This window comes from Piliocolobus tephrosceles, chromosome 15, assembly GCF_002776525.5.
Source record: "Piliocolobus tephrosceles isolate RC106 chromosome 15, ASM277652v3, whole genome shotgun sequence".
NCBI classification, from domain to species: Eukaryota; Metazoa; Chordata; class Mammalia; order Primates; family Cercopithecidae; genus Piliocolobus; species Piliocolobus tephrosceles.
In genome coordinates, this window is record NC_045448.1 from 19,821,308 (window position 1) to 19,848,485 (window position 27,178).

The window sequence follows — 27,178 nt, forward strand, 5'->3', positions numbered from 1 at the left end:
CGAATAAGAGACCACATCTCTCCAGAGCAACCCTTCAGGGCCCTGATTCTGCCCATGGAGGGTGGGCAGGTGGTGTATGAGAAAACGGAGAACCAGAGATGCAAAATTGCTTGCTTTCTTGCACCACACAGCAGAGCTAGACTGGCATCCAGAGTTCCCAAAGCCCACACAAAGCTCTAAATTGCAAAGAGTACACATACACACACTGATTATTATTTCTGTAATTATTATCGGTACTTGTGCTGGATTATAATTCATTGGCAAGCAGGGACTATATGCACATAAAGTTATCTGCAATGAATTCAGCATAGTAAACTTGCAAAAAAAAAAAAAAATTAAAAGGTGCTGTAAAAGCTTTTGAACAATGATGATGACTTTGGTATCAAGAATTAACATGTCCCAGCCAGGCACAATGGCTCATACCTGTAATCCCAGCACTTTGGGAAGTCGAGGCAAGCAGATGACTTGAGGTCAGGAGTTTGAGACCAGCCTGGCCAACATGAGGAAACCCTATCTCTACTAAAAATACAAAAGTTAGCTGGGCATGGTGGCGCACACCTGTAGTGCCAGCTACTTGAGGCACGAGAATCACTTGAACCCAAGAGGCGGAGGTTGCAGGGAGCCGAGATCGCGCCACTGCACTCCAACCTGGGCGACAGAGTGAGACTCTGTCTCAAATTAAAAAGAATTAACCTGTCCCAAAGGAAAAATGAACATCTGTCAGGTAACTGGTGGCCTATCCTGCACTTTTTGCATATTTCTAGAGACAGCTGAGCCCACTAAATCATTGCCTTGGGAATTCTGACTAGTGACCTGGTAACCCATGACCTAAAAATACAAAACTAGCCGGGCATGATGGCTTGTGCCAGTTACTGGGGAGACTGAGGCAGGAGAATTGCTTGAACCTGGGAAGAGGAGGCTGCAGTGAGCGGAGATTATGCCACCGCACTCCAGCCTGGGAGACAGAGGGAGACTCCACCTCAAAAAACAACAACAACAAAAACAAAACAAAACTAAACTAAACTAACCTTTATTTTAGGGCCCAGTGCGGTGGCTCATGCCTGTAATCCCAGCACTTTGAGAGGCTGAGTGAGGCGGATGGATCACCTCGTGTCAGGAGTTTGAGACCAGCCTGGCCAACATGGTGAAACCCTGTCTCTACTACAAATGCAAAAATTAGCCGGACATGGTGGTGGGCACTTGTAATCCCAGCTTTTTGGGAGGCTGAGGCAGGAGAATTGCTTGAATCCTGGAGGCGGAGGTTACAGTGAGCCAAAATCATGCCATTGCACTCCAGCCTGGGTGACACACCGAGACTCCATCTCAAAAACAAACAAACAAACAAACAAACAAACAAACTTTAAAAACAGGCAGCTGGCTGCATTGGCCAGCCAGTATAGTTTGCTTAGCCCTGGACTAGTCCACCTATCTTGGTTGCTGATTGATTGATACACAGTTATTCTGAAATAGAATCCCTTCCCCATCTTCCCACATTCACATGACTCCATCCAAGTTAGTGAAACTAAAACCAAAATTCTTTGAGCAAACTTCCTGCTTTCTAGCACCCATCTCATTGATCTATCTTCCATGCTATTCCATTCCCACTCACTTCCTCTCTCTAAAATTGATCCGCTCAATCCATCTTTCTACTCACAGAGAGTCCCACAGAAATGCCAATAACAATCACCCTCTTCTTCCCAGCAGCCACCTAGGAGACGAGGATGGACAAGGCACTGTAACTGGGAGGATTCCAGGGCACAAACCTACAGTGTGAGGATATCAGGGCCAGGAACAGGGGAGGGAGGAAATAGGCTTTGGCTGAATGCTGGGGCTTTTATGTCCCCATGAGAAGATAGAGGTCTCTGGTCAATATCAGTGAAAAGCACAGACCTTCTTCAGTTCCTCAATCCCGTGTAAGGCACTATCTTCTGTCCCCTCCCTAGAGGCCACCACAGACCTAAGAGGACAGACTCAAGGTCAGTGGCACTGGTTGGGAAGCAGAAGCCTATGGTTTATTAGGGCAGGCTACATTAAGAGATGGGAATAAAGGGAAAACTGTCGTTGAATGAGCACCCACAGTTTGTTGGGCACCATGATAGACACTCTGTAGAGTTGAAAAACTCAAATACCTACAACAGCCAGTCAGGCAACATAAGTATGTGAAGTGGGCCAAGTGTGAGGGAATAAGGAATGGTGGGGACTAAGGCAAGCTGGACACAATCTCTGTGTAAAGGCATTCAAACCCAGTTTCTAAGAAATACTATTTAAGTCAAACAAAATATTCATAGGCTAACTTGGCTTACCTGTCACCCCCTGCAATGAGGTAGGTGTAAAGAGATTTCTGTTCCAGACCTCTCATCAGCTGATTAAAGGACACCTGTAAGGGGGTGAGGATGTAAAGAGGTAATGACAGAGAAGAAACAATTATCTTGGATTTTCAACTCCTAGAGGGCAGAGACTACATAATGATTCTCTTAGACCAGTGCTTAACCCAGTCCTACATGGAATCTGGCACTTAAGGCTGCTACTTGGAGATGATTACTTGGTGGTGCATGGGATGTAGAGACATTGACAACATACTGGCGGGACTCAGATGGGCCCAGAAGAAATGGGACTTCATGGTGCCATCCAGCTTTTGGAAGAGAGAGCAAGCCAGGCTTGGAGTCCAAGTCTAGTGAGGGGCCACCTGGGAGCTTAGTTATGATGATCTTTGTGCTTCTGAGGGTCACCTCCAGAAGTGGAGGGGGAAGAAAACTGGGGACCAGGGTGCTCACCGACATGAGGAATGCCATCCGGCCAGAGGTACCCCCTCCACTCAGCACCATCAGCCCCCTATCCGGCTCCTGAAGAAGGAAAGAGGCATATATCACCAGGGCCTGGCTCAGGTTGGAGGAAGAATATTCTTTTTTTTGTCAGTAATGCAAGAGGAATTGGAAAGACTCCTTATCCCTCCTCTCATCACAAAACTGAACAAATACATGCAGCGTAATGTAGCAAAAAGAACACTGGATTAGAGAAACCAGTTTCACTCCCACATCTTGCTCCACTAGTTGTTCAAATCCTTACTTATTCTAGAAAGAACTGAAAGCAGCTTTGTCATCTAAATAAAAGTAAATAATAAAAGCAGCATTATCCAGCAATTATTAGCTGAGTGTATTTGAGCAAGCTACAATGATCATCCTTTCTAAATCTTTGTTTTTTCATCTGACAAAAACAAACAGAAGTCATATCAATTTCACAGGCTTTTGTGAGGGTAATAGGTGTGAAAGTAGATTGTCAATTATAAAGTATTAAGCAGATGAGTTATTATTATTTATTCATAAGATGAAAATAAGCATCCAAAAGGGAGGATTTCCAAAAGGGAGAAAGGAGAATGAGATCTATCAAAGTGAGAAATAGAGACAATAAAAAGAGAAAGATGGGAACAGGAAAGTTTAGGCAGGGAACACAAGGAAGGTTAGTACCTTCAGCACTTCCTGAACTTTCCCAGCCACCTGTACCATGGTGGTCAGAATGGATTCACTGTAGAGTCTCTGTGGGGAACAGGCAGGAATGAGAAGCCAAAAACAGGAGGACGCTGGATGGTGGAGGGGGCCTCAGGGTTTCTGATATTAGGAGCCATGGTCAGGGAGAGCAGAGGTGGGGTTGGGGTTGGCATGTTTATGTGCAGGGCCCAGGTCTTGGGTCTTGGTTACCTGGTATGTGGGCAGGGCTTGCCCCTCCTCCTGGAAGATCTCAGCATCACATTGTCCCAGCAGTCGAACAATTTCCTCAGCATCTGCTTTGTCTAGGTCCTGGGTCAGTGGGTTTGACTTCTCTGTGACTGGCAAAGCTGCCTCGTACCCAGACAACTAGAAGGAAGAGGGGACAAGGATGGAGCAGGAAGCCAAAGCTTCATTCACACCTGTAAGCTGGAGGTGGGAGTGGCAGCAGGCACAGAGTTGGGACTCACACACACGGACACACACACCACACTAGAAACTCAGCTTGCACTTAGTACTCTGGGCATATTAGGGAAAGAACATCAGGAAGGAAGAAGAGGTGAGCAGAAACCAGGGTGGAGGGAAGACTGGATGAAAAATAATTCTAGGAATCAGCACAGAAAGCCAACATGAAGAAGGGGTCTCCCCTCCCACTTGCCAGGCTCCGGGGTCTCAATACCATGTTGAAACCGTTTTGTGCCTGGCATGGTCCCGTGCTGTGGATACACTGTTCCACCTGCCTCTTCAGCCACACAAACCCCTCTGGTCACAATGACTCTGCTTCTAGTTGGCAGGGCCTTATCTGAGCCACAGTGATGATTAACCCAAGCACCCTAGGCTCTCAGACCACCACCCCCTGTACCACTGCCTGCACCACCCTTTCCTGGTCACTAGGCCCCCAGCCCTCTGGTAACCCCAGGGAAACTCCTGGGATTCCTCTTTGCATGCACCCCGACTCGCCAAGTCTCTGCTTTGCCCCTTAAAGATGAAGACCTGAGGCTCGGGACTTTTGCCCTACAGGGACAATGCCCTCTTCTCCAGAGGACCTGGAGCCTGGGAGTGCAGGACAACACCCATGGCAGTGAGAATCCCTGGGCAAGTGTCCTCCGAGGCCAGAGATCAGGGTCGCCAGGTCAGCAGAAGTCAGAGGACCCGGCCCATGGCTTGATCACACGCTTAGCACGCACAGTCCCGCTGATCCCATTTTATCCTCTCCTCTCAGAAAGGAAGGCAGCAGAAGCTTCCGAGCCCCAAGTGTGCACACACTGTACTGGATATTACAGCGGGAAAAAATCTCACAGAAACAGAAATACTGCATTGAGAATTAGAAACCAAAGGATCTGCCCTAAATACAATGTTAGCCAACATTTATTTACACTGAACAACACACTTTTCACAGACAGTATTTCACTGGATACACCAACACTAAGATGTTGGTCAATACTGACATCCTCATTTTTCAGGTGATGAAACAGCCTCAGAGTAGTTGAGTTGGTTGCTTAAGATCACACAACTGGACAAATTGGGACTCATACCCAGGTTCTCAATTCAGATTTCAAATTCAACCAAAGCATGAAATAATGTAAGGGCTTACACGTTATTGAACAAAGAAGTAACTAACAGATTGGGGCAAATTAATCATCATCATCCAGTCACACAGTGTTGTGAGATTTATAAAGATCCTTCCCCAACATTGTCTCATTTGAGCCTCACAACAACCCTGTGAGATTTCACACGCTTTGCTTTACAGGTGGGAAACCTGAGGCACAAATAAACCAGTTTCTCCAAAATCACACCGTAAGTGGCAGAGCTTTAGAAAAACAAAAAAAGAAAAGAAAGGAATAATATTTTTTTTTAAAAAAGCCATAGGTCTTTGCGCTTTGATTCTCCCTAGAAGCCCAACACTCTTAACAATCGCTGTATCTCCAGGTTTTAACATAATGCCAGACACACAGGAGATGGTCAATAAATATTTGCTGAATAAATGAAAGAATGAATGAGAAAGTGAACGGAATTAAATCAGATTATGAATGGGAAAGAGACTTAAATGCTGACGCAGTCTACAAGTAAGGGATCGTTAAAGCAATTATTATCTCCCTCCCTCTCTCCCCTCTCCTCTTAGCCCCTCGGGCACTGGAGGTGGAATTCCTCCTCTCAACTTGGCTCTTCCACGCGGGGAGGAAGGGGATCTCCCAGGTGCGGGAGACCCTAGCACCTGCGCCTCCCCCCACGCCCCCGCCGGCTCGTCCGCTTGAGCTGGGAGAGAGAAGGGAAAAGGGACAGGGGCCCCAGAGGCGCCATTGGGAGGGTCATGGGAGGAGCCCCGGGAGAACCGGGTGTGAGGGGGCGGGAGAGGAATGACGGCGGCGAGAACCCCAGCTGGGCGGGGCGGGCCCGCGCGTCCCGGCCGGGCTGCGGCGGAGCGAGCGGGGCCAGCGCTGCAGAAGGCGGCGGCTGGCTCTCCGGGACGGTCACATCCCGCTGCAGGGGCGGGCGGAGGCCGCCGCACTGCCTCCCGCACCGGGGACCCAAGCCAGCGTCCGGGCAACGCCCCCTGCTCCCGGACAGACTCCGCGGCCCACCCGAGCACTGGGGGTTCCGCAGACCCGCGCCCGCTCGGCCCCGCGCTACCCGCCTCGCCGGGCCCGCGCCGGGATGGGGTAGGGGCAGCGCCACCGAGTCGGGCGATGGGCCGGCCTCTGGGCACCGAGCAGCCCCCGGAGGCCTGACCAACCGCGAGGACCGGCGGAGGTGGGTGTGGGCAGGGCTGACCGCGCTCTGGGGGCGCCCGGGCAATGCGGGGGTGGGAGGGCGCGGAGAAAATAGGGCTGTTGTGAGCTGTGAGGAGCCTAGGAGAGCTGCTGCCCCCACCCCGTGCGTTGTGGGCAGTCCTTGACCCCCCACAACTCCTGCCACCTCCAGGAGCCCCGCCTGGATGTCAAGCGGATGCCACAGTGCACCCCCCACCCCCAGCGGACTCGGTGGGGACATGGCCTCGCTGATGCCCCTTTCCCCATATCTAAGCCCCACGGTCCTCCTGCTGGTCAGCTGTGACCTGGGCTTCGTGCGAGCAGGTAAGTAAAGGGGAACGGGGCTGAGGGGCAACCAGAGATAGTCAGTGGGTGAAACCTGTTAACACCCTGGCTCCCACAGACCGGCCTCCCTCTCCTGTGAATGTGACGGTCACTCACCTCAGAGCCAACTCGGCCACTGTGTCCTGGGACGTCCCAGAAGGCAACATCGTCATTGGCTACTCCATTTCCCAGCAAGTATGAATCACCCTTCTGCTCCCCCAACCTGTGTCCTTAGATTTCTGCACATGTCTTCACTTAGGTGGGGGGATCTGGAAGCTGCCGTATCCTGGCTCAGGCTGCCCTTTTCACGCTACTCCCCCGGAGTGCTTGGATGTTGAAGAGTCTCTGGTTGAGCCTTGTAGCCTGGCACTGGGGTGAGGCTGTCCTCCTCTCCCCTCATCTCCCTGCAGCGGCAGAATGGCCCCGGGCAGCGTGTGATTCGGGAGGTGAACACCACCACCCGGGCCTGTGCCCTCTGGGGCCCGACTGAAGACAGTGACTACACAGTGCAGGTCAGGAGCATCGGCCTTCGGGGAGAGAGCCCCCCAGGGCCCCGGGTGCACTTCCGAACTCTCAAGGGTTCTGACCGGCTACCTTCAAACAGCTCAAGCCCAGGTGAGGGTCTGTGCTATTGGATTCTCTGGCTGCTCACCTGGCTTGCAGCCTCTTACTTATTTCCCTAAGACAAGCAACAGACTAGCTGAGTTGAATAGGATGATTTAATTCATTGCACTGCCAGGAAAGGAAGGAAAAGCAGGTGGGAAGGGGACTGGGTATAGACAGGCTGTTATTGAGTTTTTCGGGGGAAGGGCTTTTAAGCTTCCTGTTACCCAACTTCACATCATCTGCAGCCTGCATGAGTGCGTAATAAACCTGCAGCCATCCTGCTTTTTGGTCGCTAACCACCTGTCCACCAATGGCTTCCTCCCAGGGAGGGGCTACCCTACACTCCAAGGGCAATATTATGATGAGTCTACCCTCTCTAATCCCCAGCATCTCCATCCTGCATATGTCTGCATAGATAGCTATTCCCCAGTAACCCGGAGTCTGCCTTCTTCCTTCTCAGGTGACATCACAGTGGAGGGTCTGGATGGAGAGCGGCCACTGCAGACTGGGGAAGTGGTCATCATTGTGGTGGTGTTGCTCATGTGGGCTGGTGAGTAAGCAGCTAGACAGGGGACTAGGGACTCAGTAAAGGTGTGAGGTGGCAAAGGTTGTCAGGAGAAAAAGAAGTGAGAGATGGGCCAGTCACAGTGGCTCATGCCTATAATCCCAGCACTTTGGGAGGCCAAGGCAGGCAGATCACCTGAGGTCAGGAGTTCAAGACCAGCCTGGCCAACATAGTGAAACCTGTCTCTACTAAAAATACAAAAATTAGTGGAGTGTGGTGGAGGGCGCCTGTAATCCCAGCTACTTGGGAGGCTGAGGCAGAAGAATCGCTTGAACTCAGGAGGTGGAAGTTGCAGTGAGTGAGCCGAAATTGCGCCATTGCACTCCAGCCTGGGCGACAGAGCGAGACTCTGTCTCAAAAAAAAAAAAAAAAAAAAAAAAAAAAAAAAATCGAGACAAAAGAAAAGTGGAGTGGAGAGGGGAGTTAATTAGTTGAGGAGGGATGATTTGAACTTTGAAGAGAGGGAGAGGAGGCTGTTGAGAGCCCGGAGAGGAGGACTGCATGGGCACCAGGAGTTCAGGATGTTCTTCATGGATTTTCTAGAAGCTATGTGGGTATCTCCTTGTGAGGCGGGAGGTGGAGATGAAGGCTCAGACTGTATTGTGTTTCAGCTGTAATTGGGCTGTTCTGCCGTCAGTATGACATCATCAAGGACAATGACTCCAACAACAATCCCAAGGAGAAGGGAAAGGGGCCGGAACAGAGTCCTCAGGGAAGGCCAGTGGGGACAAGACAGGTGATGTGGGGGCCAGTGAGGGCGGAAAGGGTGATTCTGCCCCTGAGGGGCAGCCAGGGAAAGGAAGAAGGCCAAGGAGGGGCAAAAAAAGATGGAAAATGGAAGACCTGGGATGGGGGAGGCTGGAGAGAAAGGGTGGCACCTATTACCTTCCTGAAATTGAGACACAGGCCATTTTCTTTCACAGAAAAAGTCACCATCTATCAACACCATCGACGTTTGAGTGAAGAAACACACCCAGAAGAGAGATGCACTAACAACTGGGGATGGGGATGGGGTCAGGGAGAGCCCAAGATGGTGATCTGCCTGAGACTCCCAGAGGGTAATGACACTCCCACAATCTCAGGCCTGGTACCCATCCTCTTTCCACTGTGAGCAGAGCCAGAAGGTAGGTCTGTTAAGAGTCTGTGCCCCTGGACCTGGGGAGTGGATATCAGATGGGATATCTCCTTCCATCCCCCGGTCCAGGGGAGAGTCACTTGTTGTACCCTACTCCATTAGGTCCCAAATGGGGGCCCCATTTCACCTGTATCAGGACTCTCAGCATCCCCAGCTGCCCCCACATCTTGCCTCTGGGCCTCAGAGAGGGACTGGTCGCATTTTCTGTGGGTATTCCTCTTACCCCAACAAATAAAAGGAATTGTCTGAGCCTAGAGGCAGATGCTGCACTGCACTACTCCAATGTCTTCCATGGAGCCTCAGGTGCTCCCCCTCTCACCTAGCAGCCCCTTCAGCTGCTAGTGATCTCACTCCTTGGACATTTTTCCAATAAAGGTTCTTGGACAAACTGGAGCTGACTGTACAGTATGCTGAAGACATTTCTTCACCTTGTCTCTCTCCTGACCCTCCAAGGGCCCCTTACACCACCACCTACTTGACAGGAGCATTGCAAGGTGTGATAATACCCCACCCTAGAATAGGGCCAGGAAGAAGAGGTGTAGAAAACTAGAACCCCAGATTATTTTGCTTTGTTGGGTGAGAAGGGGAAAAAAGAGAAGAGAAAGATATAAGTTCCTGTACCACTGAAAACTAAGGCATATCATATGAGAGAGCAGTAGCCTTTTTATCTTCACTGCTTGCATTGACAGCACAGCTCCTCTGCACTTATTCTCCTGACTCCTCCATCAACCCTGGGCTAATGGTCAGAAAAGGACTAAGCAGTGTCTTGGGGACTAATGAAAGGACAGCTACACTCATGGATTCCTTGGCACCACATGCTCCTATCCTATGTGTTCCTGTGTCTGTTCTTCCCTCCTTTGTGTTCCCTTTCATCTCTGTCTCTGTTTAGTCAAAGTCAATAATAACTGTAAATCATAAATGAGTTTATATTCATGCTCTGCCACCATATCCAGAGGAGGATCCTGAAAATAAAACTGAGGGGTTGGGACTCCCCTGTCAAAAGAATTATTATTTGAGCTCTGAGGCCTACTTGTTTCCTGTGAAAATAGGGGCTGTCCTCTGCTCTTTCCTATTTTCTAAGGGTTGGTTGGTAGCCATGAGACAAACACCTGTTGACATTTGCAACCACTGTTGGGAAAGGCTTCTGGACCCACAGTCTGTCTGGAGAGCATATGCTACACTTTCTGGAGAGTTACAGATCTTCCCAACTTTGGATCATTTCAGAGCAGACTTACGAATAACTCCTTTCTGCCTTTCAATCTCTCTGGTATGTTAGAAGATAGGCCAAAAAGTCTGAAAGGGACTCCAATCCAAACAAAGATCAACAGGTCAGTCCCTTTTCTACTTAACCAACCACTCACCCCAGGTGTCACAAGACAACCTGTCGGGTGAGCCAAGTCAGGGCTGCCCTCAAAACTGAACCATAGGCCGGGAATGGTGGTTTACGCCTGTAATCCCAGCATTTTGGGAGGCTGAGGCGGGCGAATCATGTGAGGTTGGGAGCTAGAGACCAGCCTGACCAATATGGAGAAACCCTGTCTCTACTAAAATACAAAATTAGTCGGGCATAGTGGCGCATGCCTGTAATCCCAGCTACTTGGGAGGCTGAGGCAGGAAAATCGCTTGAACCTGGGAGGCAGAGGTTGCAGTGAGCCAAGATCGCGCTATTGCACTCCAGCCTGGGCAACAAGAGCGAAACTCCCTCTCAAAACAACAACAACAACAACAACAACAACAACAACAAAACAACAAAAAACTGAACCATAAAAGCATTCCCATATAAACAGCAGTCTTTAACCCACCATTACCCAATTTGGAAGTAGGGTACCTTACGTTTCTTTGGCAGCTGGTTCCAAAACACTCATCTCTCAGATTCTGAGAAGAAATGTCATTTATTGGGATGGGAGTGTCACAGGTTATAGTATCGTGGCATGCAGAGAGCGAGCTTGGAGTTGAGAAGGAACCTAAAAGCTGTTTAAAGCTACTAACTCTGGGTTGAATCCCAGTTCCAAGTCCTTCGCTGGCTGTGTTAGTTTGAGCAAGTGCCCTGAGTCTCCTGTTATGTAAAATGAGACTAATAATAACGCTATCCCCTTCAAAAGGCGGTTTTGGGATTAAATGACATAAATGCACGTACAATACTTTACACAGTATCTGGCAGACACATACTGAGTATTCATCGTTACCTAGCGTTATTAGCCTGGAGATTCCGTGCAAGTCATGTAACCTATTTGGGTACAATTCCGTCAACTGCAAAAGGCCTATCATGGTAACCGCCCTGCTTCCCTCCAGGGTTGTGAGGATTAAAAGAGAGTGCACTCAGCAACAGCCAGGTACATCAAAGAGCGAGACGGACCGCTATGACGTAGTACCTAGGGCTGGCCGAAGGCTTGTGGGCGGGGCTTGGTCTTGAGTTTGCATGCGGCGACGGGATTGGTCAAGGGGAGCATTCATCAAGCCCTCTCAAGGGCCCGCCCTAGATCTCGCCGCGCTTGCGCACGTTCTGTTTGCTTCGCTGCAAAGCTACGTGTGGCCTTGCGACGCGTGTTGCGCTCCGGTCGCATAAGCGTCAACGGCTGTCGCTGCGACTGCGTGGCTGTTTGTCCAGGTAACCACGGGAGCTGTCTGGTAGCATCTGAGAGACAAGTGTGCGTCATGAAGTTGAAGTACCTGAGGACCCTGCTGAGCCCTCAGGTGAGGAGTTGCGTGCCAGTCCCTCCCCCTTCCGCTTTGTGTTCCAAGAAAAGTGGGGGAACTGAAGTTTAATGATGTTGAGCTCCTACTGTGTGCAGAAGGCTGTAAAGGATATAGCGATGATCTGGACCCTGTCCTGTCGATACGGAGTTCAGGAGACGAGATGCAGCGCTGAGGACTTGTAGCTTTCCTTACATTTCATTCACATCAGTTGTGTACAGGCCCCGTGCTGGAACTCGAAACAATACCAAACCACCCGACTTATTCCCCTGCCTTCAGGAGGCTCGTATTAGAGGGAGAGGTGCACATGTAAGCAGCGAGTATGAATCTGCCCATAATTAAATAAACGCCTTAGGTGCAAGCCCTGAAGAGGGAGTGCAAAGACCGAACCGTGTATTCTGATTCAGGAGAGGCTGGGCACCAGGTGAGGAGCCCTGAAACACGGTGAAGAAAGGGTAGGCTTTGGAGTTAGCACAGCAGAATTTAAGTCCTAGCTCCACCACTTCTTTCTTATTTTCTTTTTAAAATTTCTTACCTTGTCCTTATTTCAGATCCACCACCACTTTATTTATTTAATTATTTGAGTCAGAGTCTTGCTCTGTCGCCCAGGCTGGAGTCCAGGCTGGCGTGATCTCACTACAACCTCCGCCTCCCGGGTTCAAGCGATTTTCCTGCCATAGCCTCCCAAGTAGCACGCCCGGGTAATTTTTGTTTCTTTGTTTGCTTGCTTTTATTTTTGTTTTTTGTAGAGACGAGGTTTCCCCATGTTGACCAGGCTGCCCACCACTACTTTAAACAAATGACCTGATATCTCTAACTTTAGCCTTTATCACACAGTGTCTCGGAGCACTCACAAACTTCTTCATTTGAAAAACATGAGTACTAATGGCAACTTTGGGGGACTGGGGGAAGAGTTATATAGAGTAATATACACAAAAGAGCATTGTAAACTGAAAAGCAGTGTGAAAAATTGATAGACAAGAGGAAAGGACATTCAAAATTCAAACGATTGAATAATACAAAGCTAATAAGAATAAGATGTCTGGCCAGGCACAGTGGCTCACACCTGTAATCCCAGCAATTTGGGAGGCCAAGGTGGGAGGATTGCTTGGGCCCAGGAGTCCAGGACCTCTACAAAAAAATATTGACCAGATGCAGTGGCTCACACCTGTAATCCCAGCACTTTGGGAGGCCGAGGCGGGCGGATCACCTGAGGTCAGGAGTTCGAGTCCAGCCTGGTCAACATGATGAAACCCTATCTCTACTAAAAATACAAAAATTAGCCGGGTGTGGTGGCACCTGCCTGTAATCCCAGCTGCTCAGGAGGCTGAGGAAGGAGAATCGCTTGAACCTGGGAGGCAGAGGTTGCAGTGAGCCGAGATCGTGCCACTGCACTCTAGCCTGGGGGACAGGAGTGACACTATGTCAAAAAAAAAAAAAAAAAATAGCCACGTGTGGTGGCAAGCACCTGTAGGCCCAGCTGCTGGGGTCACTGAGGTGGGAGGATCTCCTGAGCCCAGGAGGTCAAGGCTGCAGTGAGACGTGATCACACCACTGCACTCCAGCCTGGGTGACAGAGCGAGACTCTGTCTCAAAAATAAATAAGACGTTCCTTAACTGAATGTGTAATATGTACTAGGGCATCTTAATAAAGAAATTGGGACTGTGGTTTATGGATTTAAATCATGGTTCTAGGCCAGGTGTAGTGGTTCATGCCTGTAAACCAAGCACTTTGGGAGGCCGAGGCAGGCGGATCACCGGAGGTCAGGGGTTGGAGACCAGCCTGGCCAACATGGTGAAACCCCACCTCTACTAAAAATACAAAAATTAGCTAGGTGTGGTGGTGCATGCCTGTAATCCTAGCTACTTGGGAGGCTGAGACAGGAGAATCGCTTGAACTCAGGAGGCAGAGATTGCAGTGAGCCGAGATCACACCACTACACTCCAGCCTGGGTGACAGAGCGAGACTCTGCCTCAAAAAGTAAATTAATTCATTAAATAAATCATGGTCCTACCACTTACAAACGGTGTATGTGAACTTGGGCAAATTACTTAATCTTTTTGGGCTTCCATTCCTCCATCTGTAAAAGGGGGATAATAGCATCTACCTCAGTGTTATGAGGTAAAATCAGTTTATGCTTGTCAGGCACTTATCAAAATGCCTATTCTGTGGTAAGAACTTGTTAAAGGCAAGCTCTTATTATTTTATGCCCTACCTCACTTAATAAAACAATCTAGTGAGGTACATATTGTAGAGAAAGGAGAATTGATTATGGAAATCAGGAAGGCTTCACAGAGGGTGTGGCATTTGGACAATAGAAGGAAATTAGAACACAGGCCGGGCATGATGGCTCACATCTGTAATCCCAGCACTTCGGGAGGCCAAGGCAGGTGGATCACTTGAGGTCAGGAGTTCAAGACCAGCCTGGGCAATATGGTGAAACCCTGTCTCTACCAAAAATACAAAAAAATTAGCCGGGCACGATAGCACGCACCTATGGCCTCAGCTACTTGGGAGGCTGAGGCAGGAGAATCCTTGAGCCCAAGAAACAGAGGTTGCAGTGAGCTGAGATTGTGACACTGCACTCCAGCCTGGGGGACAGAGTGAGACTCCGTCAAAGAAAAAAGAAGGAAATTAGAACAGAAAATAGTTGTGCTCTCTCCACAGTTGGAGAAGACAAAGAAAAGACAGAAAGACAGAGATTTGTGCTCATTGCTCAGCAAGCTGTCTCTTGAATCTGTAATTTAAACATTTCTTTGCCCTAACGGAAAAATTGGAAATGAAATCCTCCTTCAGTCTCTCAAAATAAGATGATGTCATGATGCAGGTAGGGCTGCATGCCCAGGATTGGGCAAAGCAATAAAGCAGGAGGATCAGCAACGGTTGATGAGGAGCCCTCAGCCTTTCTAACCTAATATAATGAAGAGTTAGAGGATCATAGTGATGGTGGTGTGGCTATTTTCTGGCTTGAGGATTTGGAGGAAAAGAGCCTTTTTACTTCTGACTTTGGAGATAGGTGAGTTTGGAGTGAAAAGTGTCAATGTTTTAAGCCAGAACTCTAGTGTCCAAATAATTAATCAAACAATTGGGGCAGAAGAAAAGCAGAATAAATGTTTTGTTTTCAAGGAAGGAAACCCTTCGTAACAGAACTAATCCCTTAGGACCAGAGCTAGTGTTGGAAGGGTCAGATCCGGTCGGAATAATTCACCTGGATACCTTCTAACTTGAGTTTCTGTGAAGTTGGTAGTTAAGAAGAAAAGAAAATGGGATTGTTCATCCTGAGTCTCAACTCCTACTCCCCCTATCTTGAACTCTTGCTGTCTCTCCCTTTCCTGCCAAATAAGCCCAAAGTCCTTTCCTTTGCCTGGCTTCAAAGACTTCCTGAGCTGGCCGTTTTTCCTGCCTTACCCCTTCTATTCTACTATTTATAAGGTATAATAGTTTCAAATAAACTAAATTACTGTTTCTTGTCCAGAACTTGCCTTTGCTCATTGCCATTCCTTCCATCTCAGATAAATTCCTACTCAACTGCATTCATTCTTCAAAGCTTAATTTTGATAATTTAAGCATAAAATTCTCTCAGGCTTCTCCAAACTATTGCAGTATTTTATACATACTTTAATAGGACTTTTCCTATTTTGCACCATCTTATTAGACCTGGAGGCAGAATCTATGGTTTGTTTTTTGTCTCTCAGCCCCTGGCCAAGTGCCTTGATCAATAAGGTGCTCAAAAAATATTAATTGAATGAATGGCTAACGACCAAAACTTACCAGACTAATTGAATTTATTTCAGTAGTAGACCTGGGAACAAGGAGGCCATTGCAGAGATTCATTCATACAGTTGACTTAGCACACTGCCTCTTAGTGCATTTGCATATGAGTCTCTGGAAGCACATTGTTCTCACAGTCCAGGATCTGAAGGCCTTGGAGACCAGGATGGGCCACAGGCATCTCTTTGTTTTGAGGATAGAATCGTGACAGAAAGAAAATTGACTAGAATTAATAGAGCTAGAAATGCTTTTGGTATTCTAGACCAGCACATGGGTTTGTTTTTACCCCTTTGCCTCTGCAGGATAGAGCTGCAAAGGTGACCTGTATGGCTTGGTCCCAGAACAATGCCAAATTTGCTGTCTGCACAGTGGACCGAGTGGTCTTGCTGTATGATGAACATGGAGAACGGAGAGATAAATTCTCCACCAAACCAATTGACATGAAGGTAAACAGTGTATTCATGTGTACCTTAACCTGTTGATGGGGTCTCACAACCCTGGAAGACCTAGTCTGCCTCCTAGCCATCGGCATAGGAAATGGTGCACCCCACCTTTTTCTCAGTATGAATCCTTAAGTTTCCTTAAGAGCACACATATACCTTTTTTTCTCTTTTCTCTTTCATGTGTACTCATTACATCTTTTCTTTTTCTTTCTTTTTTTTTTTTAAACTCAGTATGGCAGGAAGAGCTATATGGTGAAGGGCATGGCTTTTTCTCCTGATTCCACTAAAATTGCCATAGGACAGACTGACAACATCATCTATGTCTACAAGATTGGAGAAGATTGGTGAGGATAGACATTGGGAGATGCGATTGCCCGGGAAAGAAGGGGAAGGCAAGAGAAATGCCTCACTGGGGAGGGGAAATAAAGAGGATGAGAAGCCAAGCTTGGCCATTGAAGGCAGAGACTTTCTGGAGTCTGTTGTTGCTTTTCTGCCTTCGCCTGTCCCACATGTTCTGCAGTCCCATCCCTGGAAGAAACAGTCCAAGATCAACAGGAGGCCCCTGTGAGATCCTGGAAGCCCAGAGTGATGTCGCATCTTTGTTATTGTTCCGAAGCTTCTTAGGCTCCCTTATATGCCTCCCTTCAGGGCTCCTACAGAGTAGTCAGAAACACTAGTGGGCCAGGGAAGAAATCTGCTCTTTCTTCTCTTCCCTCAGCATCATTTTTGGCAATTTGTTTATGGAAGTGGTTTTTAATATGGTTCCCCTCCTTTTGTTTGGCAGGGGTGACAAGAAAGTCATCTGTAACAAGTTCATCCAGACGGTAAAGTTCAGACCAGTCACTGAAAGCTTAAGATGAACAAACATATATCAATATATCTACTTATAAATACAGCCAGGAGTTGCATTTGTAACATCTGAATGTGACTTTTCCTACTGCAAGGATGGTGCTTCATGGCTGTTGACAGTCATCTGCTGTCTTCCTTAGAGCCCTGTTGTGTCCCTTCCCTATAGGAGATTGACGTGGTGGTGTGTGGTGGGGTGTTGAAGTTGTTATAAATGTGTTGGCCCACACAGATGGGGTTGTCCTTTTTATCATTTCCTTTCACACAGAGTGCTGTCACTTGTCTGCAGTGGCCCGCAGAGTACATCATTGTCTTTGGGCTGGCTGAAGGGAAGGTAAAAGAGGGAAGGGAAACACAAGAGAGGGGGTAGTAGGGATAATGGTTCTGGAGAGAGGAATATGGTTCACCCTCTTCCTTAGGATCAAGTTGTATGCTGGGGAGAATGCATAGGGACCAGTTTTGTGGGATAGTTTTTCCTTTTTTTCTTAAGGCCTAGTTAAATTTAAAATAGCCTAACCAGGCCGTGCGCGGTGGCTCAAGCCTGTAATCCCAGCACTTTGGGAGGCCGAGACGGGTGGATCACGAGGTCAGGAGATCGAGACCATCCTGACTAACATGGTGAAACCCCGTCTCTACTAAAAAATACAAAAAATTAGTTGGTCAAGGTGGCGGGCGCCTGTAGTCCCAGCTACTCGGGAGGCTGAGGCAGGAGAATGGCGTGAACCTGGGAGGCGAAGCTTTCAGTGAGCTGAGATCCGGCCACTGCACTCCAGCCTGGGCGACAGAACCAGACTCCGTCTCAAAAAAAAAAATAGCCTAACCATACTTCTATCATTTTTCCTTTTTCAGGTTCGTTTAGCAAACACCAAAACTAATAAATCATCTACCATCTATGGGCCAGAGTCTTACGTGGTGTCCCTGACAACAAAGTGAGTAAAGAGGAGTAGTATCACAAGAGTCGGAAAGTGTTAGGAAAACGCTGTGGGGAAATATGGACTGCAAGACCATAGTATGAAAGGCAGGAGAACTGGTAGCAGGAACCACAGACAAGGTTGTGTTTGACAGAGAAAGGGGCTTTCTTGGTGAGATAAAATAATCTCTTCCTATATTTCTCTCCTTTCTCCTTTTTTAGTTGCTCTGGGAAAGGAATTCTCTCTGGTCATGCAGATGGTACCATTGTTAGGTATTTCTTTGATGATGAAGGCTCTGGAGAGTCACAGGTATGAATAAAGAATGTTGTGGGAGGCTGACGTGGGTGAATTGCTTGAGTCTAGGAGTTTGAAACCAGCCTGGGCAACATAGTGAAACCCTATCTCTACCCAAAAAAAAAATACAAAAATTAGTTGGGCATAGTGGCGTGGGCCTGTAATCCCAGCTACTCAGGAAGCTGAAGTGGGAGGATCACTTGAGCCCAGGAGGCTGAGGCTGCAGTGAGCTGAAATAGCACCACTGCAGTACAGCCTGGGTGACAGAACAAGACCCTGTCTCAGAAAAAAAAAAAAAAAAAAAAAGGATGCTGTGGGATAGGGGATAAGGAAATTCCAGGAACCCTCCTAGAGGAGGTTGGACTTCTAAGGCACTTGGATTGAGGTACTAAGGGAGGAAGCTAGAGGAGTGAGACCTCAGGGACAGAGAAAAAGTTGGATGTGGCCACTGAAAGGATTTGTGTTTAGGAGCCTGGAGCTTACTACTTATAAGAAGGGATGACTCAGGTGGAAGGGACTTTGAGACAAAGGGAAATAAAAACTCTTAGGGTAATGAAAAGTGAAAATTATTCCTATTTGTGTAAAATATATATAATATCTATTTATGTATGTAGATTCATAGAAACAAGAGTTAACAGTTTACTCTGGAGAGGGGAAAGGAAAAAGATGGGGAATAAAAAGGAAACTTTCATGTTACTCTATATAATTCTGTATTGTTTGAATCATTTACATTAAGAATTACTTGTGGGCCGTGCACAGTTGTGCACGCCTGTAATCCCAGCACTTTGGGAGGCCAAGGCGGGTGGATCACCTGAGGCCAGGAGTTCAAGACCAGCCTGACGAACAAGGTGAAACCCTGTCTGTAATAGATACAAAAAAATTAGCTGGGCCTGGTGGCACATGCCTATAATCCCAGCTATTTGGGAGGCTGAGGCAGGAGAATCACTTGAACCTGGGAGGCAGAGGTTGCAGTGAGTCAAGATCGCATGCCATTGTACTCCAGACTGGACAACAAGAGGGAAATGCTGTCTAAAAAAAAAAAAGAATTACTTGTATAAGCCGGGCACAGTGGCTCACTCCTGTAATCCCAGCACTTTGGGAGGCTGAGGCGGGTGGATCACCTGAAGTGAGGAGTTCGAGACCAGCCTGGCCAACATGGTGAAACCCCATCTCTACTAAAAATGTAAAAATTAGCCAGGTGTGGTGGCATGTGCCTGGAATCCCAGCTACTCGGGAGACTGAGACAGGAGAATCGCTTGAACCCGGGAGGCAGAGGTTGCAGCAAGCCGAGATCGCGCCACTGCACTTCAGCCTGGGCAACAGAGTGAGACTCTGTCTCAAAAAAAAAAAAGAAAATTCCAATATACAGGCATTTTGAGGTTTTTCTAGAGCACAAGGTCAACAAGTGTTTGTATAGGGGTGTGTGTGTGTATGTGACAATTTGTGAACAGTTCAGGATTAGGATGTGTTGGGATAGGAAAATGTTGGAAGAGACTTCTGCAAGGTATGATGGTCAGAGTGAAGGTACCAGGTGTTGAGAGTGAGGAATTTCTCGGGTGGAGTCTTCGGAGAGTGATCGAAACCCTCTACTTCTGTCTTAGGGGAAGTTGGTTAACCACCCGTGTCCACCCTATGCCTTGGCATGGGCAACCAATAGCATCGTGGCTGCAGGCTGTGATCGGAAGATTGTAGCCTATGGAAAAGAAGGCCACGTGCTACAAACTTTTGATTACAGCCGTGACCCTCAGGAGCACGAGTTCACCACAGCGGTAGCAAGTCCTGGGGGCCAGTCTGTTGTGCTAGGAAGTTATGACAGGTGAGTCCCCTTTCCAGTTTTATCTTCTGCCTGCTTTCTCTGTGAACACTCTCTGCTTTAGCCAAATTATTCTGAGCCAGAGTGGGAGACTGGAGCAGAATCAAATGTATGTATGTAATTCATGCGTTTTCCTCTTCCTGCTCCCTCCATCCATTGGTGTGCTGGCAGTTCCAAAATGTCCTGGGCTCTTGTTTTGTCTCTATGCCTCTCCCTGCACTTCCATAGCAAAATTCATCTCTATTTTCTGTTTCCATTGCCCTCTTTGAGACCGCTTAAGAGTTTCTCACATTATATTACAGTTTGTTGTTTGCAAACTGTTGTTGTGTAGCCAGATAGATGGCTAAATCAGAGTCCTTGAGAAGGGGGCTTATTATTCATCTTTTTATCTCCAGTGCCTAGATTAGCATCTACATGCTATGTATCTAAGATATGCTCAGATGTTTGGCGAATGAATGAATGAATGATGGAACAGCAGATAAACAGCCATGTTCCAGGTCTCGTCATTTCTCTGGCATGTGTTTAACCCCAGCTTTGTCAGTCCTGTCCTTCTACCCCCTTCAATCTTACGTCTCCTTGTGTTCTCTTCTTTCTTCACTGACTCCTACCATTTATCTCCTTGTTGCATATTTTTTTTGCTCCTAGTAGCTTATTTTTCTCACCTGCCCTGGTCTTTTTGTTTTCTCTGCTCCCCTCACACTTATTCTATTTTAGTTTTGCCTTGATTTTCCCAGCTTATTTCCTGTGCACCTTTATATCCTCTCCTGCTAGACTGCCTAGCTTGTCTGTTCTTTTTATTTCCTTTCTTTTCTGATATAGCAAGACTAATTTCCTTTGCTTATAAGCCCATTTGTACTCTTTAGCTCAGCCTTAATCTCTTCTAAAAGCCACATACTTTATTTCAGGCTTCGGGTGTTCAACTGGAGACCTCACAGAAGCATCTGGGAAGAGGCAGAGCCCAAGGAGATTGCCAATTTATACACCATCACTGCCTTGGCCTGGAAGCGGGATGGCTCACGGCTCTGTGTGGTGTGTTACTAGTAATCCCTTTCTGGATTGGTGACTTTCACCAAACTAGAAAAAAATCCTGCCTTATCCTAAAGCACTCTTCCCTAACACTAGAGAATCTCCTCTTTCCTTTTGACCCTAACCTAAAATTCTGGTGTTAAAGGCAGGAAAAAGAAATTCATACTTTATTGGAGGTCACAAAAGGGACAAAAAATTGTGTGTAGGCAGGGCTAGTTTCTCCCTTTTATCCCATTAATATGTTGTGCCCTTGAGTCCAATGATTGTAGCCTCTTTCGTTTTGGTAATTCCCAAAACTGCCAGGTCTTTCACCGCCAACTCTTCTCTAGACTCTAGAGCCTAGGTTTTGAGGATGTCTCTGGGTACTCTCCCCATGCCAGTGTACTATGTGTGTGACCTTTTATGCTGTCACTTTCCCTTCTAGGGCACACTATGTGGTGGGGTGGAACTGTTTGACTGCTATCTCCGAAGGATTATTTACAAGAACAAGTTTGAGTTGACGTATGTGGGACCTAGCCAGGTAAGCAGGATGGTAGCCTACTGCACTGAGACCTTGCGTGGCTCATTCATCCTTATAACATTTCCCTGCCTTCTGGCCACAGCCATAGTTCAAATTTAATCTTCATCCCTCTGGAAGAGCTGTTCTGGGCAACAGAATATGTCAGGGCAACACCTTGGTAACTTTCCTGCTGTAGTTCTTGCAGCTTATTGTAAGAGAAGTTTTGGCCGGGTGCGGTGGCTCATGCCTCTAATCCCAGCACTTTGAGGGGCCAAGGTGGGCAGATCACGAGGTCAGGAGATCGAGACCATGCTGGCTAACATGGTGAAACCCCGTCTCTACTAAAAATACAAAGAAATTAGCCAGGCGTGGTGGCGGGCGCCTGTAGTCCCAGCTACTTGGAAGGCTGAGGCAGGCGAATGGCGTGAACCTGGGAGGTGGAGGTTGCAGTGAGCCGAGATCGTGCCACTGCACTCCAGCCTGGGTGACAGAGCAAGACTCCATCTCAAAAAAAGAAAAAGAAAAGTTTTAAGCACCAGGCGTAAGGTGTGCAGATTGCCACTTAAGCCTTCCTGGCTTAAAACTTTACTGTCGCCTGTAGTCCCAGCTACTCAGGAGGCTGAGGCAGGAGAATGGCGTAAACCCGGGAGGCGGAGCTTGCAGTGAGCTGAGATCCGGCCACTGCACTCCAGCCTGGGCGATAGAGCGAGACTCCGTCTCAAAAAAAAAAAACTTTACTGTCTACACACTGGCAATTGGGCAATTGGATAAATAGGATTATAAATGTGAACTCTGTTGTTTTAAGGCCTCTGAGCTCACTGTGTATGATGTTGCAAGCTAAAAATTTCTCAGTTCCTGGGCCCACTTTTCTCTTTTTTCTACCTCTGTCCTTCCATTTATTATACATTGGTTTCTTCATTCTTCTATTCTTTCCAGAAACATTTATTCATTCTCTACTTTGTGTCAGCAGTGTTAGGCATTGGGAATACACAGATAATTATCTGTAAGACATTGTCCCTTGATCAAGGAGATCATTATAACAGAGGACACAGACATATCAAAAAATACTATTAGCCAGATGCAGTGGCACATGCCTGTAGTCTCAGCTACTCAGGAGGCCGAGACAGGAGGATTGCTTGAACCCAGGAGTTCAAGGCCAGCCTAAGCAACATACTGAGACTCTGTCAGTCAGTCAGTCAACCGATCAATACGTACACTGTGATCAGTGATATATAATTTTTGTACAAAGACTATGAGAACATAGAATGATTGGTTTTACCCAGTGGAATTTTCAGAATTACATAAATTGTGAGCGTCAAAAGAGATAATATAGGAAAGCATTTCATAAATAGTAAATCCCCATATAAATGTAAGATATCATTACTATCAGCAATATCCTAGACCCAGGGAGGAAGCACGGTATTAGCTTTGTTTGTTTAGCACTGTGGAGGTAGGCAAAGGGCATGGTTGTTCACCCTTCTTTTGGGCTGGGGAAGCCTAAGGGGCTCAGACTTGTCCTTTACCAAGGTAATTGTGAAGAACCTGTCATCAGGAACCCGAGTGGTGCTCAAGTCACACTATGGCTATGAGGTGGAAGAGGTGAAAATCCTAGGGAAGGAACGTTACTTGGTGGCCCAGACATCAGACACACTGCTGCTGGGGGACCTGAACACTAATCGGCTTAGTGAGGTAGGAACCAAAATTGGTGGTAGGGTGGGGAATGGGGCATCTTGGCTTAATACTTGTGGGGACCCAAAATCCCTTCTCTCCGTGAGAAGTTCTAACATTCTGGTGTAGGGGACCTGGTTTCAGGGAAGGAGACCCAGGAGGTTATAATCCCAGAGTATGAATCACCATATTTGGACTGTTTTTATGCCATCTCTCAGAAACATCTCTCTGGTTTCTCTCAGGGACCAGAGCAAATTCTGATATAGCACCTCTTTTGTGTAGTGCCAAAGCCTATGTAAATATCTTTCTGCTTCCCAACCTGTCATTCTTTCGGCGTTATCTTGGGTATTTATCCACATTGCTTCTTAAGTCTTCTCCCATTGCAGATAGCCTGGCAAGGATCTGGTGGCAATGAGAAGTATTTCTTTGAAAATGAGAATGTGAGTAGAACTTGATTCACTGTCACCATCTCGATAAGCCTCCTCCTAGCTTCTGTGTCATAAAGATGGCAAGTTGCGCCGGGCGTGGTGGCTCAAGCCTGTAATCCCAGCACTTTGGGAGGCCGAGACGGGTGGATCACGAGGTCAGGAGATCGAGACCATCCTGGCTAACACGGTGAAACCCCGTCTCTACTAATAAAATACAAAAATCCAGCCGGGCGAGGTGGCGGGCGCCTGTAGTCCCAGCTACTCAGGAGGCTGAGGCAGGAGGATGGCGGGAACCCGGGAGGCGGAGCTTGCAGTGAGCTGAGATCCGGCCACTGCACTCCAGCCTGGGTGATAGAGCAGGACTCCGTCTCAACAAAAAAAATAAATAAATAAAAAATAAAAAATAAAAAAATAAAAAAAAAAATAAAAATAAAATAAAAAAAAAGATGGCAAGTTGCAAGGGATAGGGAAACAGCAGATAAACGGGAGGATGAAATTGGCAGGGTAAGAGAGCAAGGAGAAAAGTGGTAGTCACCTTGAACTGACAGTTGACCTCCCACTACTGTTTTTCTTCATGTAGCCTTTCCACCGTATAACAACTCCATTTTTCCCAGGTATGCATGATCTTCAATGCTGGAGAGCTAACCCTGGTGGAATATGGGAATAATGACACCTTGGGTTCCGTACGCACTGAATTCATGAACCCCCACCTCATCAGGTAACCTCACAAGATTCTCTAAATCCCTGAAACCCAAAATAATTCCTTTTGGACTCCTAAATTCTGTGTCCTCCAGTTAATCTAAAAGCTTCAGCCAGGCATGATGACTCATGCCTATAATCCCAGCACTTTGGGAGGCGGAGGCAAGCAGATTACTTGAGTCAAGGAGTTCAAGACCATCCTGGGCAACATGGTGAAACCCCCTCTCTACTAAAAATACAAAAAATTATCCAGGCATGGTGGCACACCCCTGTAGTCCCAGTTACTCGGGAGGCTGAGGTGGGAGAATCACCTGGAGCTTAGGAAGTCGAAGTTGTAGTGAGCCGTGATCACACCACTGCACTACAGCTTTGGCAACCAGAGCGAGACCCTGTCTCTAAATAAATAAATAAATAAAAGCTTCATCCCATATGGTACTTCAGAGCCTTTAATAAACATCCCAACTACCTCAGCCCATTTTGCCTTACCTCGCCCTTCATGTTTCAGTGTTCGTATTAATGAGAGGTGTCAGCGAGGAACAGAAGATAATAAGAAATTGGCTTATCTTATTGATATTAAGACTATTGCTATAGGTGAGTAAGACTCTCTCATAATTTTAATAACAAAATAGATGTTTATATCACACTTCCATACCACAGGATTGTGTTCAGTGGGGAATGCAGGAATCTGAGAAGCACCAGGTAAATAGTAACCCCACATGTACAGTGGATATATATGAAACGTTTAAGTCAATATGTGTGCATCTGTACCTGGATATCTAGATATAAAAACAAAGGTGCAGGTCAGGCACAGTTACTCATGCTTGTAATCCCAGCACTTTGGAAGGGCAAGGCAGGAGGATCATTTGAGCCCAGTAGTTCAAGGCTGCAGTGAGCCATGATTGTGCCACTGCACTCCAGCCTAGATGATGGAGTAAGACCCCATCTCTTAAAACACAAACAAAAACAAATCCCAAAGGTCTATATACTTATTCATGTTCTCTAGACATATATCTTAGGGTTGGCAAATTGTGAGTGGTAGAGAAGACCCATTAAATTTATGAATTTTCCTGTTTAGACTTCATAGAATCATAGACTGTTAGAACTGGAAGAGGTCTTATTTTTTGTATAGTTTATCATTGGTAACTAATAATGACAGAAACTTTATTTGCGTTTCACAATTATCATGAAATGTTTCAAGCATAAAAAATAGTATAGAGAATAGCATTACCTATACAATATAGCTGTTAAAAATGGGGCTCTGTGCCAGGCACAGTGGCTCACACCTGTAATCCCACCTCTTTGGGAAGCTGAGGCGGGCGGGTTGCTTGAGCTCAGGAGTTTGAGACCAGCCTAGGCAACGTGGTGAGACTCTGTCTCTATGAAGAAAGAAATTAAATTAAAAAAAAAAAAAGAATGGGGCTCTGGAGTCAAACCGTCCCACTTCTCTACCTGTGTGATCTTAGGAAGTTACTTCATCTTTCTAATATCTCAGTTTTGTACAAAATAGGGATAAAAATAGTACCTACTTTATATGAAATACACTTATCCCCAGTACATAGTAATAAATGTTAGCTATTAATAATAATGATATTTTTCTTGCTTTGGCAGTACATATATTAAAATTGGAATGATAAAGAGAAGATTAGCATGGCCCCATGCAAGGATGACACACATGTTTATAAAGCTTTCCACTTTAAACCAATTTTTTTAAAAGAAGATATTTTCACTTGTTTATTCATACCCACTTCTGTCAAATCCTGACATTTTGTTATATTTACGTTGAATCATTTTATATCCTCCCTCTTATTGATGGGCATTTAAGTTGCTGATTTTTCACTATTACAGTGATTTGGTTCTCTGAGTTCCATGCCTAGAATGGAACTGCTAAATCACAGAGGACCTGTGTCTTCAACTTCACTAAATATTTCCAAATTATTCTCTAAAAAAGTTATACCAATTTCTATTTCCACCAGCAGTTAGAGTTTCTATTGTCCGACATCTTCTGTAATACTTGAAATTGCCTGACTTTATAATTTGGCTTAAACATGATCTATACAAAATTATATCTCTATATTAATTTCATATATAATAATTATTGACCATTTATATTTCTTCTTCTGTGAATTGCTAGTTCCTATCTCTTACCTATTTTTAAAATCAGAGTGTCTCTTCCTCATTGATTTGAAGTCTTTGCATATGCTTGTATAGACTTTGGTGGTTATTTGTATTGCAGATATTTTTGCCTTAGCCTGTGGCTTGTCTTTTCTCTCCTTTTGGGAGTCTTTCACTGTTCAGACATTTTCACTTTAAAATAGTCCATTTTTTTCACTTAAAAAAAATTAGTTTGAGGCCGAACACGGTGGCTTACGCCTGTAGTCCCAGCACTTTAGGAGGCCAAGGCAGGCGGATCACTTGAGGTCAGGAGTTCGAGAACAGCCTGGCCAACATGGTGAAACCCCATCTCTCCTAAAAATACAAAAATTAGCCGGGCATGGTGGAGGGCACCTGTAATCCCAGCTACTCGGGAGGCTAAGGCAGGAGAATCGCTTGAACCGGGGAAGCAGAGGTTACAGTGAGCTGAGATTGCGCCACTGCACTCCAGCCTGGGCAATAAGAGTGAAACTCTGTCTCCAAAAAAAAAAAAATATATATATATATATATATAGTTTGTGATGCTTTAGGTCTTATTTAAGAAATCCTTTCCTATTCCCTCATATATTTTAACATTTTTAAATTTTGCTTTTCACCTGGAATTTGTTTTATGTATAATGTGGGTAGGGATCTAATTTTATTTTATTTTTCCATATGTTTAACCATTTGTTGAAAGTCCGTTCTTCACCCTCTAATTTGTAATGCAATCTGTCATAAATCAAGTTTCCATATACATATGAGTCTATTCTTAAAGTAGTTGCACATTTCATGAATATTGTATTTCACGTCAGGTTTCTGCACTCAGAAATGTAGGTATCTATAATGGAAACAATAATGTAGACCAAGAGGCCTAAGACTCCAGCAGCAAAAATGAGTTGTGAGAACTTGGACAAGCAATTTCACTCTGTAGGTCTCAGTTTCAATGTATGTAAAATGACAAGAGTTCAAGGCCAGGTATGGTGGCTCATGCCTGTAATCCCAGTACTTTGAGAGACCGAGGCGGGTGGATCACCTGAGGTCAGGAGTTCGAGACCAGCCTGACCAACGTGGTGAAACCCCATCTCTACTAAAA

At 46.4% G+C, this 27,178-nt stretch overlaps 3 protein-coding genes and 1 non-coding gene across 5 annotated transcripts in view; 3 read left to right on the plus strand and 1 right to left on the minus strand.

Moving 5' to 3' along the window:
• Positions 1 to 1,633: 1,633 nt before the first annotated feature.
• Positions 1,634 to 4,189, minus strand: LOC113223689 (glucokinase regulatory protein-like). The gene is made up of 7 exons (XM_026453080.2): positions 4,112 to 4,189; positions 3,696 to 3,851; positions 3,465 to 3,533; positions 2,775 to 2,843; positions 2,304 to 2,377; positions 1,891 to 1,957; positions 1,634 to 1,708 (listed from the first exon to the last, which is right to left on the minus strand). Exons 1-7 carry the CDS (start codon positions 4,187 to 4,189, stop codon positions 1,634 to 1,636), a joined length of 588 nt encoding a protein of 195 aa, XP_026308865.2.
• Positions 4,190 to 5,935: 1,746 nt separating this feature from the next.
• Positions 5,936 to 9,255, plus strand: LOC113223690 (fibronectin type III domain-containing protein 4). Its single transcript, XM_026453081.2, has 7 exons — positions 5,936 to 6,233; positions 6,405 to 6,556; positions 6,636 to 6,751; positions 6,967 to 7,171; positions 7,623 to 7,712; positions 8,339 to 8,463; positions 8,651 to 9,255. The coding sequence occupies exons 2-7, from the start codon at positions 6,418 to 6,420 to the stop codon at positions 8,684 to 8,686; spliced, it is 711 nt and encodes a 236-aa protein (XP_026308866.1). The 5' UTR covers positions 5,936 to 6,233; positions 6,405 to 6,417; the 3' UTR covers positions 8,687 to 9,255.
• A 2,114-nt stretch (positions 9,256 to 11,369) lies between these two features.
• The window catches only part of LOC113223686 (intraflagellar transport protein 172 homolog), a 43,934-nt gene continuing 28,125 nt past the window's right edge, over positions 11,370 to 27,178 (plus strand). The window contains exons 1-14 of one of the 2 annotated variants that reach the window (XM_026453072.1): positions 11,370 to 11,556; positions 15,631 to 15,774; positions 16,003 to 16,115; positions 16,556 to 16,595; positions 16,886 to 16,951; positions 17,467 to 17,546; positions 17,750 to 17,837; positions 19,424 to 19,638; positions 20,541 to 20,664; positions 21,086 to 21,181; positions 22,688 to 22,849; positions 23,215 to 23,268; positions 23,871 to 23,974; positions 24,461 to 24,546. In XM_026453072.1, the coding sequence (XP_026308857.1) occupies positions 11,518 to 11,556; positions 15,631 to 15,774; positions 16,003 to 16,115; positions 16,556 to 16,595; positions 16,886 to 16,951; positions 17,467 to 17,546; positions 17,750 to 17,837; positions 19,424 to 19,638; positions 20,541 to 20,664; positions 21,086 to 21,181; positions 22,688 to 22,849; positions 23,215 to 23,268; positions 23,871 to 23,974; positions 24,461 to 24,546 (1,411 nt within the window). In that variant the 5' untranslated portion in view covers positions 11,370 to 11,517. The remainder of the gene's footprint in view (positions 11,557 to 15,630; positions 15,775 to 16,002; positions 16,116 to 16,555; positions 16,596 to 16,885; positions 16,952 to 17,466; positions 17,547 to 17,749; positions 17,838 to 19,423; positions 19,639 to 20,540; positions 20,665 to 21,085; positions 21,182 to 22,687; positions 22,850 to 23,214; positions 23,269 to 23,870; positions 23,975 to 24,460; positions 24,547 to 27,178) is intronic. The other variant, XM_026453074.1, reaches the window with a different exon arrangement.
• LOC113223691 lies at positions 25,552 to 25,653 on the plus strand. Its single transcript, XR_003308835.1, has one exon. It is a non-coding gene; the product is annotated as a U6 spliceosomal RNA (small nuclear RNA).

Bases quoted from the DNA above. Each gene is read 5' to 3' on its own strand.
- LOC113223689 (XM_026453080.2), bottom strand. From the start codon at position 4,189: ATGCCAGGCACAAAACGGTTTCAACATGGTATTGAGACCCCGGAGCCT. The intron at 3,852-4,111 runs GTTGGCTTTCTG...TCTTCCTTCTAG, and splicing joins AGGGGAGACCCCTTCTTCAT to TTGTCTGGGTACGAGGCAGC. The intron at 3,534-3,695 runs GTAACCAAGACC...TGTTCCCCACAG, and splicing joins AAGCCCTGCCCACATACCAG to AGACTCTACAGTGAATCCAT.
- LOC113223690 (XM_026453081.2), top strand. From the start codon at position 6,418: ATGTCAAGCGGATGCCACAGTGCACCCCCCACCCCCAGCGGACTCGGT. The intron at 6,752-6,966 runs GTATGAATCACC...ATCTCCCTGCAG, and splicing joins GCTACTCCATTTCCCAGCAA to CGGCAGAATGGCCCCGGGCA. The intron at 7,172-7,622 runs GTGAGGGTCTGT...CTTCCTTCTCAG, and splicing joins TTCAAACAGCTCAAGCCCAG to GTGACATCACAGTGGAGGGT.